This window comes from Moschus berezovskii, chromosome 8 (assembly GCF_049115385.1).
Source record: "Moschus berezovskii isolate FMDL1 chromosome 8, NW_MosBer_1.0, whole genome shotgun sequence".
Classification (NCBI taxonomy): Eukaryota; Metazoa; Chordata; class Mammalia; order Artiodactyla; family Moschidae; genus Moschus; species Moschus berezovskii.
The window spans coordinates 8,716,852-8,732,348 of NC_142467.1; the positions used below are offsets into that span (position 1 = coordinate 8,716,852).

At 42.6% G+C, this 15,497-nt stretch overlaps 1 protein-coding gene across 11 annotated transcripts in view; it reads right to left on the bottom strand.

Annotated features, from left to right (window-relative positions):
* PAM (peptidylglycine alpha-amidating monooxygenase) overlaps window positions 1–15,497 on the bottom strand; it is a 174,931-nt gene that overhangs the window by 99,078 nt on the left and 60,356 nt on the right. For all 11 annotated transcript variants that reach the window (XM_055429805.2, XM_055429804.2, XM_055429803.2 and 8 more), the window contains exons 5-6: window positions 11,360–11,445; window positions 9,485–9,568 (exon numbers count right to left, since the gene is read on the bottom strand). In XM_055429805.2, the coding sequence (XP_055285780.2) occupies window positions 9,485–9,568; window positions 11,360–11,445 (170 nt within the window). The remainder of the gene's footprint in view (window positions 1–9,484; window positions 9,569–11,359; window positions 11,446–15,497) is intronic.

Below are 15,497 nucleotides of genomic sequence, written 5' to 3' on the forward strand. Positions count from 1 at the left end.
GAAAGTAAGTAAAGTCGCTCAGTCGTGTCCGACTCTTTGTGACCCCACGGACTGTAGCCTGCCAGGCTCCTCTGTCCACGGGATTCTCCAGGCAAGAGTACTGGAGTGGGTTGCATTTCCTTCTCCAGGGGATCTTCCTGACCCAAGGGTCGAACCAAGGTCTCCTGCATTGCAGGTAGACATTTTACCATCTGAGCCACCAGGGAAATCCCCCTTTTTCCCCTACTGGAACTTATTGCAATTCTGAGGCCTGAAAAGCTCTGGAAGCCTAAAGTTTTTCTGGCTAATGTTTGGTAGCAAAATCTGATCAGAATGAATGTGATGCTACTTATTACGTGTCTTCAACCCTCAGTGTGACCACCTGAACATTGTAAAGGAATCTTAGCATATTTGACTAGGGACAGGGTCTCAGACTCTCAAAGGTGACATAATGTAATATATGATTTCTGTGCTTGAATATCTTTCAAAAGGGTTTAATGTTCTTAATTCCAAATGGCATGTTTCCCAAAGCATGTGAATGAAAGTTTGGGCCCCTACCTCAAAGAATATTAGAGGAACAGAAAATGGGAGGTGGGACGGAAGAAAGGAGACTTGCTGAATGGCACAGGAATCCCAGGGTTGAGAGTGAAAAGGGAAACTGAGGTCAAGAGCAGCCTTCCTGAAACCACGGGTGCTGCTGTCCCTGGAGTTAAACTTGGAAACATGTGCACCCAGGGGAAAAAGATCACGTTGAGAACTAACCTCCTATATGCCGGAAGGGATCGGGACTGCTGAACGTGTGCATGTCGGGGTCCTATTTAGAAAAAGCCAAGCTGAATGCTAGAAAGGGGTCATCTCCGTCTCCTTCGGTGTAGAGACGGTTTTCAGGCTTCTCCCTGGGGAGGGGAAGCTTTAATCACCCTCTCCCCATTCGGAATTTCAAGGGAGATTCTTACACATGGAAAGTCACCCGGAACACCTGAAAATACGTGGGTTTAAATACCCCGAGCCACAGTATCCTGCCCTTTGCAGGGGAGAGAGTAAAAGCAGGCGTGGTGTGTCTCCCCGGAAAGCACGCAGGAGGAAGCTGCTTCGACTGGTTGAGAGAAGACGGTGCAGGAAGCCCGGGGAGCAGCCTCCCACCAGAGTCCCCGCAGCTCCGCAATCAGGGGCGGGGAGTCGAGAGCGTCTCAGTGCTTCCACTGAGGCCAGAGGAGTCTGCTTTCCACTCAGTTCAGCTCAGTCGCTCAGTTGTGTCCGACTCTCTGTGACCCCATGGATTGCAGCAGGCCAGGCCTTCCTGTCCATCACCAACTCCCGGAGTTTACTCAAACCCATGTCCACTGAGTTGATGACACCATCCAAACATCTCATCCTCTGTCGTCCCCTTCTCCTCCTGCCTTCAGTCTTTCCCAGCATCAGGGGCTTTCCAAATGAATCAGCTCTTTGCATCAGGTGGCCACAGTATTGGAGTTTCAGCTTCAACATCAGTCCGTCCAATGAACATTCAGGACTGATCTCCTTTAGGATGGACTGGTGGGATCTCCTTGCAGTCCAAGATTCTCAAGAGACTTCTCCAACACCACGGTTCAAAAGCATTCTACTTCAATGACATAATTTGAAGTGCAGCTGCCCTGCCACTGATCTACGCTCTGCCTTATTCAAAAATGAATTAGCAAGGGATTTTTCTTGGGCTCACGATTTCAAAGCTTTTTCCAACAACTTGCCAACAGTAGTTTTGTAAGAGGCAGATAAGCAGCAGGAGTCCCCGTGGAATCAGAACTCCTCCAGAGTCCTCTGTTTTCCCTTCTCCCTGCCACTGCCCCCTTTACCTCATGCTTACTCTGCTACTGCCTCAGCTGTGGTGAAAAGGAAGCCCCTGTGTGTGCACGTGTGTGAGCACGGAGTGTGCATTTCACCAATGCATGACCCATGTCTAATAACACCCACCTGTCTGGAACTAAGCTACGCAGAAAAGCACAAGTGTTGGTCGTGCAGCATCCAACTCTGCGACCCCACGTACTATAGCCTGCCAGGCTCCTCTGTCCATGGAATTCTTTATCAAGAATACTGGAGTGGGTAGCCATTCCCTTCTCCAGGGGATCTTCCCAACCCAGGGATTGAACCTGGGTCTCCTGCATTGCAGGCGGATTCTTTACGGGCTGAGCCACCAGGGAAGCCACGTGGCAACGGATCACACCCCGGACAGAACAACACACGAGGGCAAGAAGAAATCAAATCTGAAGGCTACCAAGTCCAGGCACCGGTGTGCTCAAAGAACGCCCTCTAAGGGTTCCAACTGAGAGTCTGTTTACTCTAAATTTACAATTATATGAAACGTGGATGATGAGATTCCACATCGTCAATTTAGAATGCGAGAGAAGGATGCTTGCTGCTGCTGCTAAGTCACTTCAGTCGTGTCCGACTCTGTGCGACCCCATAGACGGCAGCCCACCAGGCTTCCCTGTCCCTGGGATTCTCCAGGCAAGAACACTGGAGTGGGTTGCCATTTCCTTCTTCAAGGTATGAAAGTGAAAACTGAAAGTGAAGTCGCTCAGTCGTGTCTGACTCTCCATGGGATTTTCTAGGCAAGAGTACTGGAGTGGGTTGCCAGTGCCTTCTCCGAGAAGGATGCTTAGAGGAGCTCAATCTGGGAACACGGAATCTTTTTCTGAACGAGGTGTGGTCTTGTTTGCTTCTCACCCCTGTCTCTTACTGAACTGACTGTGCCGGCTCCGGGGATCCCAGTTACTGTTTTATTTTCACTTGCCCCCACCAGATGAGGGCAGACTTTCGTTCTCACTCATCTTCACCCCCACGCGCGGCTCTGTCTGAATTAAAACGAATTGAAGCAGTAGCTTGACAACTGAGGAAACGACATCAAATAGAAACAGACAGAAGAAGGCAAGAAGCCCCAGTAACACGAAAAATCTGTATCTACTCCTAAAATTTGGGAGGAAATTATTGTACAGTAGTGGATATCCAGAATGATAGCCCCAAATTATTATGATATCCCCCAAAAGGATAAGAATAAACTAACACTTATTGCCAGTCTGCTCTGTGTTGGGCAGAGCATCAGGTACATAACATCTGCCACCTGTTTCACTTTCATGAGACCCATAATTTATCTGGGAAAGATTTCTGTCCAAAATGTTTTAAGGTTATGGTATTTACAGTGTTAAAACCTTAGCTTTCTGGAAAGCCTGGCTACTGGAAATGCTTTGTTCTTTAAGGGTTCCAGCTAGGATTTTGTGATTTTATTAATATAACCTCAGAAATTTGGAGATGAAGCTCCTCAGAGCTCACTCTTGTATAATGGAGCACTGAAAACAGGAGCCCTAGGCTTCATTCACCTCATTTAGAAAATAAGCATTAAACACTCACTCTAAGGAAAATGAACCTTTCCTCTGTGCTCCCAGGAAAAGGCTGAAACATAGGTGCACTTTGAGGGTTGTAAGGAAGGGGCAGAAGCAAGCTCTGGATGAGTGTACGAGTGTGTGTGTGTGTGTGTGTGTGTGTGTCGTCTCTATCACTGATAATACCTGTCAGTTTTCTTACAGCACCAAGCACTTAGGGACAGATAGTTTATAGCTTGGAAATTCTGCCAGGTCAAAGACAGTCAGAGCTTATGCACTTGGGAAGAAATTCTTGCCTCCTTTTTATATCAGCTCCAACTTGAGCTGGTCAGTGCAAGAGTTTTCTGATTTGAGAAATGAAGAGTTATTGTTAGAGACTAGTAAGCTAATGCCAGAAACTCTGCAAAGAAGAGGCCTAGTTCTCTTACGATTCCTTTGGGCCAAAACATCTAGAAGAAAAGTGGCTCGCTTCTGCAACAACCTCAGGAGAATTTTCTCTGTTGGAATAAGACGTTATTAAGAAAAAATTTGGCAATGAAAAAACTAAAGAAAGAAAGAGGACCAGCAGGAATCTCTAGTTCCCACTATTCTAACTTCCTTAAGGGCAGGGGCCCCGGTCTCGTAGTTGACCTCTGTACAACTGGGCTCCCAATAACAAACCGGCTGTGGAGAGCAGGAAGCAGGGCCCAACTAGGAAACTTCCACCGGCACAGCGACAAACGTAAACACAGTTCTGCATCTAAATATAACAAGAAATTCTGACATCCTTGAAAAGTAACCAACATATTCTTTATATTATGGGTAACTAGGACAAAAGGTGGCATTTAGGGGAATTTATATCACCTTAAAGCCTGTTATGGAAACTATGAGAGTGGCCAACATGGAGTGCTTACCAGATAGCTTCAGTCAGAAGCTATGATCCCACTTTACAGACGAGGAAAGCAGAGAGGTTTAGAAACTCAGTGGGGATAATAAAATGAGCAAGTGCCATTGCCAAGCCATCTGGTCTTAGAGTTTGATCATGTAACCAAAGACTATGCTTATACTGGACATGCAGTTCTAATGGGGTTACATTCTGTTTTCTACAGAACATTAATTTCTAAAAAAAAAATATTAAAGCTTACCTTTAAAAAAAAGAAAAAGCCTCATTCTGGCCTTCCAGAGTCCCATCCAGGCCGCCCTGGCCTCCTAACACCCCAATCTTTTTTTGTAAGGCTGGGGGCTTTGTCATGCACTCAAGCCCAGGACCCAAGTGAAAATCTGATCAGGTTACCGCTTGGAAGCACGTTGAGTGGTTTCAGAGCAGTCCTACCAGGATCTGTGTGGTCCGGTCCCCACTTGTAAGCTCTCTCCTCATTTCTTGCCACTTGTCCCTTGGCATTTCACACTCCTGTAAGGCTGTCACCAAGAGTTCCTGGGGGGCCTGAGGCTTCTCACCCCAAATGCATGCACACACTTTTACTCCATCTGGAACACGTCTCCTCCCAGCCCCCACCTGACTGCAGGCTCCCGGTTACAATGTCAGTTCAGTTCAGTTCAGTCGCTCAGTCGTGTCTGACTCTTTGAGACCCATGGACTGCAGCACGCCAGGCCTCCCTGTCCATCACCAGCTCCCAGAGCTTACTCAAACTCATGTCCGTTGAGTCGGTGATGCCATCCAACCATCTCATCCTCTGTCTTCCCCTTCTCCTCTTGCCTTCAATCTTTCCCAGCATCAGGGTCTTTTCAAATGAGTCAGCTCTTCGCATCAGGTGGCCAAAGTATTGGAGTATCAGTTTCAGCATTAGCCTTTTCAATGAATACCCAGGACTGATCTCCTCTAGAATGGACTGGTTGGATCTCCTTGCAGTCCAAGGGACTCTCAAGAGTCTTCTCCAACACCACAGTTCAAAAGCATCAATTCTTTGGCACTCAGCTTTCTTTACAGTCCAACTCTCACATCCATACATGACCACTGGAAAAACCATAGCCTTGACTAGATGGACCTTGGTTGGCAAAGTAATGTCTCTGCTTTTTAATATGCTGTCTAGGTTGGTCATAACTTTCCTTCCAAGGAGTAAGTGCCTTTTAATTTCATGGCTGCAGTCACCATCTGCAGTGTGAATCCTTGCAAAGGTTCCATCTTCTAAGAAGCCTTTCCCAGATGCCGTCCCCCTGCCCTTCCAGGCAGACCTGCCCCCTGGCCACCCCATCGCCCCTGTGTCTGGGATGCGTTTCTAGTTCTGCCTAAAAGCATCCTGCTCTTGTGCCTGTCTCTCCTGCGAGAATGTACAAGACTCCTCTGGGCAGGAAGATCAGCACACCCCGCACTAGCCCAGATCTGACGTAAGACTGGCAGGACGTCTAATAAAGGGTGGTCCTTTTAACTGTCGCTTTTACAGCTTCACAATCTGCTCTGCTTCTAAAACAAAAAACCAAACCAAAACAAGTATTTCAGGCGATCCCGCAGATCAGTCTTTTCCCACTACTAGACATCCCAGTCCAAGATGCACCCAGCAGGCTCAGGGTCTGTTCTCCAATAAACATCAGAAGACATTTTACCTTCAGTGTTGATGCATGATTAAAGAGACATCCTAGGCTTCCCAAGTCTCTAAAACCTTCCTTGTGTAGAAAAATGCTCATATGCTTAAACCAAACATTTTCTCATTTTTCAGCAGAGTGCAGTGATTTCCTTGTGGTGCTAATCTGCTTTTGATTTATAATTTATATTCTAAAAAATATCATTAATAGTTTTAACATAAAGTTCGAATCTTCAGTAAGATGATTATGTATATATGTATGTATATATATATAGAACATTATTAAAAGATATGATGCTACAATTCCACTTCTAGATTCATCTGGCAATAACTGTGAGATCACCATATAGAATCTTTTTGAAGTATAAGTCACTTCTTACAGTTAATCAGGCATATAGAGATTTACTTTAACACTTTTTTTACTAGGAGGGTATGAGTGGAAGTATAGTGCGCTAACTGGCAGGTACTTAACATAGTGTTTATATTAGGAGAATTTGAAAACATGAAGAGAATTATAACACTGTAAAGGGGGAAAAAAAATCACACAATCCTGTCTTTCAGCTTACTGACTGCTTCCTTTTATTCCCTGTTCCTTATAACCCTTGAAAACATACAAGCATATCTATGGCTTTATTTAGTCTGTATAAAAATTTATGAGTTGCCATTTTTGTTGTTATACCATTTATTTAATTAGTCCCCTAATAAGGGACTTTCGTTAACTTTCCATGTTTTCATATTATTAGTTAATGGTATATAAATAACTGTGGGTAGGTAGCTCCTTAGAAAACAAAACCAAAAGTATCCAACAAAACCCTTTCTTTAGTTGAGGACAGAAGCCTAGAGCAAGATTTTAATGTTTTATATAAAATGTATATAATATGATAAAGCTGCCTTCCAAAACACTGCACTAATTCACAGAGCTCCCCAAACTGTAGCATATTCATCTAAACCCTGGCAGCCCTGGGTTTTATAATTCAATCTCCACTCATACACAGTTAAGTATAAATGCAAAATGCTCCCTTGTTATCTGAGTGAGGTTTGATATTTTCTCATGTTGTTTACTTACTATTCTAAGCCACCCATGTATAGCTTAAGGCACAAGATAGTATCTAACGCCACTGAGTGAATTACACGGTGAACCTTTTTGTTTACATCTCTATTACATGATTATAAGATCTGTAAGACCAGTAATCTTCCTACCTCGTATGTACTATTTCCTCGAAAAACGCTTCTCAGAAAAGCGAAAAATGAAAAACTAGTATAAAAGTTTCCAGTCCCTTATAGTAAATAATGATATATTTATAAATTAAACATCAGTACTTTTTCATGATCCCAAATTAACCATAAATTACAAAACAAAATTAATTCTTCATCAGCAATAAGTTAAATTAAATTATTACAGTAATATGTTTTGAAAACTAGTATATGATGCATTTTCCCTTTGCCCTGGGGGTATCTATAAGGAAGTACTAGGAAGCTCAGAGGAATTAGGTTGAAAGTCTAGAGTTCTACAGAGGATTGATTTGGGGGTGGGGGGTTGTGGGGTATGACCAGCTACTTTAGTTGTGGTGACTCCGGAAAGCCGTCCCCATTTTTTTTGGAAAATAATAGTCTTCTCAATGCTTTGGAAGTCAGCAGTCTTAGAATCAGCCTGTTCCCCTGATACCCACGTGGCAAATTTTAGAGCAGATAATTTGTGTCTTTGTTCCTCAAACACGAACATTATTTATTTCTCTGTTTTCAACAAAACCTTGGCTCGGTGCTATAATTAACAACTTAAGATTTTAGGTTCTGTTCCAAAAAGGGAAAGCTATTTATATATAACTCACAGCATACTTTAAATATAAAACAGGTTTTACTTGGAAGTTAGGCTCATGAGCTGGTCCACAGGCACTTGTTTAATCGATAATACATCTGATGGCAGTACTAATTATAATTTTCTTATTCTTATAAATTTCTTATTCTTTCTAAAAATGTTAACTGAAGCCTATAGTTGACTTAAACTTATTCTTTCCAGCATCCTTTTCCAGAGGAAGCCTGTGTGTATTGTCCCAGCCCTGCATGCTGAGAGCCTGTGGACACCCTCACCACGGGGCTCTCTCAGCAAAGGCCCTGGGGATGTTTCACAGGCGGAGATGGACATGTGCTTCTGCACTTCGTTGATAGCTAGAAAGTTAGTGTATCTACAGAGTAGAATGTATGAGGTTAGTTAGTAGAAATACAGCGTTGAATTAGAGAACTCGAGAAAACACGTATGTTGGCAAGGCAAAGGGGAAGGCTGGCACGCCAAGAAGACTGCTGAATGTGTGAATGGTGTGCACACCAAAGTGTGAACCTGGAACGTAGCTGGAGCTTGGTTAAATGCGGCAGAAGGAGTGATAACTACGGTCTCGGCTGCCTTGGGAACAGGGCTCCATCCTCATGCTAAAGATTCTATAGTAAGAAAAGGAGCACTGAAGCCAAGTGCCTAGTCATACAGGTAGACCAACAAGAGTCCCAGGCAATACTCAGAAGCCTCTGTGGAGGGGATGACAACAGACAAGAGGCAGGCGTGGATTGCAGACAGCACCGATGCGAACCCGCGAGTCTGAGAACGTTCCTGCTACCACGAAACCCGGAGATTCTCCACTGACATGCTTCTAGGACTAGAAATTAATTACTAGTCTCTATTCTTTCTGATGCTGATGCTCAGAAGGAACCTCTTAATAGGAGATAGTGGAAAAGATAATACCCTGGAAAGGAAGAGAACCCTAAAGTCAGCGTAAGAGAAAGCACAGTAGGATGAATAAGAGAAAATGTGTGTCAGAGACTGTAGCTTTCAAAATAAAACTCATGTCTGGTGGCTCAAACGGTAAACACTCTGCCTGCAATGCAGGAGTCCTGGGTTGGGAAGATCCCCGTCCGTCCGTCCCGTCGCTCAGTCGTGTCCGACTCTTTGCGACCCCGTGGACTGTAGCCTACCAGGCTTCTCCCTCCATGGGATTCTCCAGGCAAGAATACTGGAGTGGGTTACCGTCTCCTTCTCCAGGGGATCTTCCCGACCCAGGGATCGAACCCGGGTCTCCCGCATTGGAGGCAGACGCTTTAACCTCTGAGCCACCAGAAGGAAATGGCAACCCACTCCACTATTCCAGCCTGGAGGGCCCCAGTCCCTGGGGTGGCAAAGAGTCAAACACGCCTGAGTGACTGTCACTTTTCATGTCAATAGTCCCAAATTCCAGGACACAAAAGCAGCTGCTTCCTAGTGGACAGAGGGTATAGTTAATTCTTCATTTTATTATATAGGTAATAGTGCATATCGGAGAAGGCAATGGCAAGCCACTCCAGTACTATTGCCTAGAAAATCCCATGGATGGAGGAGCCTGGTTGGCTGTAGTCCATGGGGTTGCTAAGGGTCGGACACAACTGAGCGACTTCACTTTCCCTTTTCACTTTCACACATTGGAGAAGGAAATGGCAACCCACTCCAGTGTTCTTGCCTGGAGAATCCCAGGGATGGGGGAGCCTGGTGGGCTTCTGTCTATGGGGTCGCACAGAGTCGGACACGACTGAAGTGACTTAGCAGCAGCAGTAGCAGTGTTTAAACAATATACTGAAAGTTGAGCTTAGTTTCAACATTTCAAAACTTACCTCTAAAAGCACTAATATCCCCATAGTGGACTTGGAGTACAAAGTATTTGCTTCCAGTCTCTCCTCCAACTCTGAATCCAACACCTGAAGATTTTCCAAAGATAAATTCGTATTTTAGAAATGAAACTCTAAAACAGAGCTAATCAAAGGTTGCTGATCTATGAAATCCAAATGGAAAGAAAATAGCATGTAATATATGCAATTATATGAAAATAACAATAAACTAACTGTTCAATGAAAATCTCTTATATAATCTATTATTTCTCCTCAAAACTCTGATGGAATTCTATTTGTAGTCTCTACTTCAGAACTAGAGTAATCACTTACACTTTAAGAGGACAACTCACTCAGTTTTCAAGAAACAGAACAAAATAAAACGAAATTCTGTCCTTGTTGATTACATAACAGACACACATAAACCTATTCTTTCACTTTGTTTTGCATGTACTTATATCCGTTTTGGGGCTTCCCTGGCAGCTCAGCTGGTAAAGAAACAGACTGCAACGCAGGAGACCCCAGTTCGATCCCTAGGTTGGGACGATCCCCTGGAGAAGGGAACGGCTGCCCACTCCAGTGTTCTGGCCTGGAGAATCCCAAGGACAGAGAAGCCTGGTGGGCTGCAGGCCATGCGGTCGCAGAGTCGGACACGACTGAGCGACTTTCAGTTACTCACATATCCATATTTACTTTGATTGAATACAGGAAACTAGATTTCTTAAGATCATCTCAGGGGAATTGTTTTTTTCCCACAGGTATCTGCAAAAATATCACTGAAGAAACCAACTACTTACTAGATTACGATGTCAATACTAGCATCTTACTAGCAGAGTTTGCTAGTACGCTAAAAAAAAAAAGAAAAAAAAAAAAACCTCTGCAGAGAAAATATTTACAGACAGAGAAAAAAATGTCTTACCTTCTCTGCTAATGTATCAAAAACATCAACAAATCTAGGACAAACCTTCCTATTAGTTTCTGAACTTGTTTGGTAGTGGATGTCTGGAAAAACTCTGGAGAAGATTCTAGCACTCATGTGAAGTAAAGCAAAACAGACATCAAAATGTAGGGCTCCAGAAAGGCTCAAGGCTCAAGTCTTACACGACATGAGGAATTTAGGCAATATTTTATACTAACTATAAATAGGAACCTTTAAAGCTGTCTAAAAAATTTAAAAATTAGTGCAGGCAGCAGTTAGGCAGGCATTGCAAGATGCTCCCCCTCCATCCCTGAACCACGGCAGTCCCGGCATCAGAACCGCACGTTCACTCTGATACTAAGAGAGATCCTGGTGATAAAGGAGACTCCGGTAATTCTCTCACATCCTGGAAGCTACGAACAGTTTAGAGGGGAACTCAGAGAGCCAGCTGAGGTTTGGCATCACATTAAATAGCCAGGGTCCAGAACTATTAAAAAAAAAAAATCTGTTTGCTGAAATGGCGATTTACTTAATCCCTGGCTCTCTTGGCTCGTGGAATGCTCCTGCTGTCAAGAACCAATGTGCTTCAGGCCAAAGGAGATTTGAGGTATACTCAGCCTGGAGAATCCCAGGGACGGGGGAGCCTAGTGGGCTTCCGTCTATGGCATCACACAGAGTCGGACACGACTGAAGTGACTTAGCAGCAGCAGCAGCAGCAGCTATTTTCTAATTCTATCTAAACTGTCGTGTGAGCAAATTACTTACCAAAGAGAGGCAGAGGAAGAATAACTACCTAAATGAAACCTATTCAATACAAAGCAGGTAGTAAGTGTACTTTTTTAGTGTGAAATTACAACATAGAACATGGCCAACAGCTATTGGAAAGAACATATAATAAAAAATACTTTAGAATAAAAAACTAAGCAGCTTAATATAAGATTATCCAAGAGGCTCAGGTATACCTTTGGGGAGTCTCGTTGGGGGAGCATTTCTTGCCCAGGCATAGAGAATATTGGCTTTATCTGTACAGGTGCCTTCATCACAAAACCTGAAGAAGAAAAAAAGTAACTGTAAGTAAAGACTCAACTACGAAAATGCATAGATCTCTCCCCAAGGGAGGAGCGGGGAGGGGAAGATATTTGAAAACAAGGTCAAGAAAAGTACAATACACCATCATTATACTCCATCAATACACCATCATTATAGTCACATCAGCTTTAAGATCGTAATGAAGACTGGAGCAAAGAACAGTTTTATATGTGAAAGTGAAAGTGAAGTCGCTCAGTCGTGTCCGACTCTTTGCGATCCCATGGACTGTAGTCTACCAGGCTTTTCTGTCCATGGGATATAAAGGGAAATTTGTTTGTTAGTCGCCCAATGTGAAACAATCCTGTGAGGCAGATATATATATTCAGTATGTCCATCTTTGGAATGTACTCTATTTACTCGGGTAGGAAAGTAAGCATTACACGAAGAGTGTGTTAACCAAAGCTAACGCAGTGGAAATCTGGAACTGGACTAAAACAACATACGCATTTCCCATTTGGGGATCAGTGTAATTAACAGATCTTTGGCCACAGTAACCAACAGGACACAATGTCCACCCTTAGCAGGGGGAACAATACAAGTACTTCCCACTGACAGAGTTCTTGTGGCTTTTTCTAAAGTTTATAAATACTGGTTTTGCAATTTTTCAATTGCTTCAAATCACTTAACCTTACAGAGCCTCAGTTTTCCGTCTTGTGAAACAGGGATTGTTATACTTACCCCAGAATTGTTCTATAAATCAAATGATACATAAATGAAAGCACTTCATAAACCTCAAAGCACTATACCAGGGTAATGCATTATTTAATTAAACATTCACTTTATCTAAAGACTCACTGTTGAGAGACAGTGTTGCATGGTCAAAGAAGCACAGGCAGAAAGACATATCTGGAGCTGAGTTCCACAACCTCCCTGTAAAAGGCATGTACCCAGGACACGCACATCAGCCCTCAAAGGCCCAGTTTCTGTGTGGAAACCTCTCTGATGCACTGTGGGTGACGCGTGTCAGACACCCAGCGCAGTAACCGGCCTGTTGGTATCTATCTGGGAGATCCAGTTTCACATATGGTATGCTGTCTGACTCCAAACCACACATTTTTCCCCCATGACTCGACATCTCTTGGTTCTGTTATATAATCTGACTTGTTCAAAACACGTTAGGTGATACTTTCATGTTGCTTTTATAGATCTGTGTCTTGAGAAACTGGCACCAGGCAAGGTCAGAGTCAGGAATTTAGGCAGATCTGAGGACTTTCAAGGACAAGGATGAGGAAAAAGACTGCTTCTTGGCTGGGAGGCTGGCTCACACAGGAGAAAAACTGCACTGCCTGTGGCCTGGGAGGGAAGTGAAGGTTTCCTAAACAGGTTAGAAACTAAGCCTAGAATCCCAGAGAACACCCAAGCCATCCTCATGGCTGAGATTTCTAACATGCTTCCTGCTTACAGCCAGAAATGGGGGCAGGCGACAGGCAATACATGCAGACTACTGTTATTTGTCTGAATCAAGGCCAAAGAACCAGGAGGCCTCCATAAGGCTATGTTGACAAATGTTCTTGCATCTCTAAATCAGGCTGCAGAAAGAAACTGGGTGATGTGCAGTGTAAAACACGTCCACCAGTGGTTTCTTACTGTTCACTGTCAAGAACAATATACTTATGATGAAGCAGCCTCACCATGTGAGAAGTGCATTGGAATAAATGTCTGTGACAGCCTTGTGCCAATAGTGCTAAAAGGCTTGGGGTGTTGGATGGTACCCAAGAGCAGAATTTCCCTCCGTGGCCTCACGCTTTAATAGATTAAGAAATGAGATTGTCAGATGTGGTGAACTTGGTATCTCACTGTTGGGAGCTACTAAAATTTAAAGATCTGCATGGCAATTTTCACAGCTTTCAAGAAAGGTCATAAGTATGCAAGCGCTTAACATCCACGTGATGCCAGTCTCAGGTTAAACAAGATAATTGTTTCCTCCGATATGAAAGTCAAGTCAGTGTATGACTAGAGAGAACTAGAATGAAATATACCAGAAAAAACTGGTTTAGTAAAGTTTTCTAAGCGAAGTCAAAGTTTTCTAAGCTATGTGTTTGATTAAAGTCATTTGCTGGCACAAATTCTTTCACATGCTTCCCCAAAATAACACCAAAATAAAAATTAAACATTGTAGCATAACACAGGAGGCTTTTATGACCTGGGCCCTTGTTATATCACCAGGAAAAAAAAACAAACCCTTTTCAGTCATGCCAAGTTTCTGCCAGTTTCTAATCTCTCTCCTCCACTGTTCTCTCTTCTGGGAAGACCCCTTCCCAACTCTCTGCCTGACAATCTTGTACTCATTTTCTCATTCAAGACTGAATTAAATTCTTCCTCCTCAAGGACACTTCCTCTGATGAGAATCCTGCCCAACCTGCATTCTTTAAGGATAACAGGCCTCCTAAGTATCGGCTTACTTATCTCCTCTCCAACCAGACTGTGTAGACTTTGAGGTTTTGCTCCTGTCTGGCACCCTGTACTCCTAGCACCTGCAGCCTTGAGAGGCATTTAGTAAATATTCACAAAATGTCTGGAGAAGTTCACTTCTAAATCAATTTTTAACTTTTTATATACAAGCACACAGATAACTGAATCGGCCTAAGTTTTATTGTATTGTCAAGTACAACATTTAAAAAATATTTAGTTGAAAAGTTAACTAAAATATGGAAACAAAATGTGAATTATCATCTGCCTGGTATTTTGTACTAGGCAGCTCATACTCTCACAAGAACATTCCAGGTAGGTTATACTTTACAGCTGAATAAGCTCAGAGAGTTTAAGTAACTATCAAAAGGTCACACAGCCACATCATGACTCAAAGCTCTGTCAGTCACCCTCTTTTATATGTTTAGTTATGAGACTGACGTATGCGCAGAGACGTCATGGTATTATAGAAGATCAGCTTTGATGATTACTATTGTGCCTGAACTAAGTTGCAATTTGAGTATGTAATTCTGACATCAATTTTAGATAAAATAAGTTCTGACTTGTTTGCAAAATGACAATGATTTTATATTTTATGGTCTTTTCAGGTCTGGTAAAGGAAGAGCTCCAAAAGCAAACTTTGATTTCAGTTTAAAATCCTGTTTTATGATTTTTTAAAAGTTATATGTAATTCAAGGTTGAGTAAAGAATGTCTCACTGGAGGGCTCGGGGATGGTGAATTTTATTCTAAAACTTAATGTGTGAGAGGACTAAGTGAAGAGGAAAAACAAGAGGCCAAGAGAAATGAGTCCTACAACAGATAACATAAAAGAGTAACAGAATGTTTGGATAAACTCTGCACCTTTTCATGGTCAAATTTACGTTTCTCATTTTAAATGGAAACAGTTATCACACTTTCTCCACATATTAATAAAATGACCAACAAGATAAAAATAGTATTGCATATGTGGACTTTCCAAAAAGGGTCCTATAAAAATTGTGAGAATTTTTACAATTCTTATTAAGAAGATGAAGGGTATTAAGGCTAGGAAGCAAAGTAACACTTGATCAATGGCTGTTGTAATTTCAGGCCTCATCGACCAGGTTTCTTATTCTTATAATTCTAGGGGCTTCTCCTAAAGGCTCCTCGAGATTAGACCAATTAATTGTGAAAAGATTCTCATAGCTCCCTAGTGGTTTCTTAGTATTCATAGCAAAAATGGTAAGAATTAACATTTGAAAATAAAACTACTCTGGATTCTTGGATCTTTGCTGTAGAACCTTTTCACTTCTAATCCATGGGGAAACCATTCAGATGGCATGAATATTTCCTGACTATGCCAAGCTCTGAAAAGTGCTAGCCTGTCATCTTGAATTATACAAATAAAGCACAAATGACTGTTAAAGTACTCCTCTGGTTCTATCTGTTAAACGCTAGTTAAAATCCAAGGTTACTTAGGGAAAATCAGAACTGATAAATCATTTCTACCTTTGTCTGAAAAACAAAGTTTAACAAAATTGTCATGCCCTAAAGTTAAGTCTGTATGGTCTTCAATTTTAATGCATTAAGTATGAAAAGGAATCACAGGAAAATTAATCCAA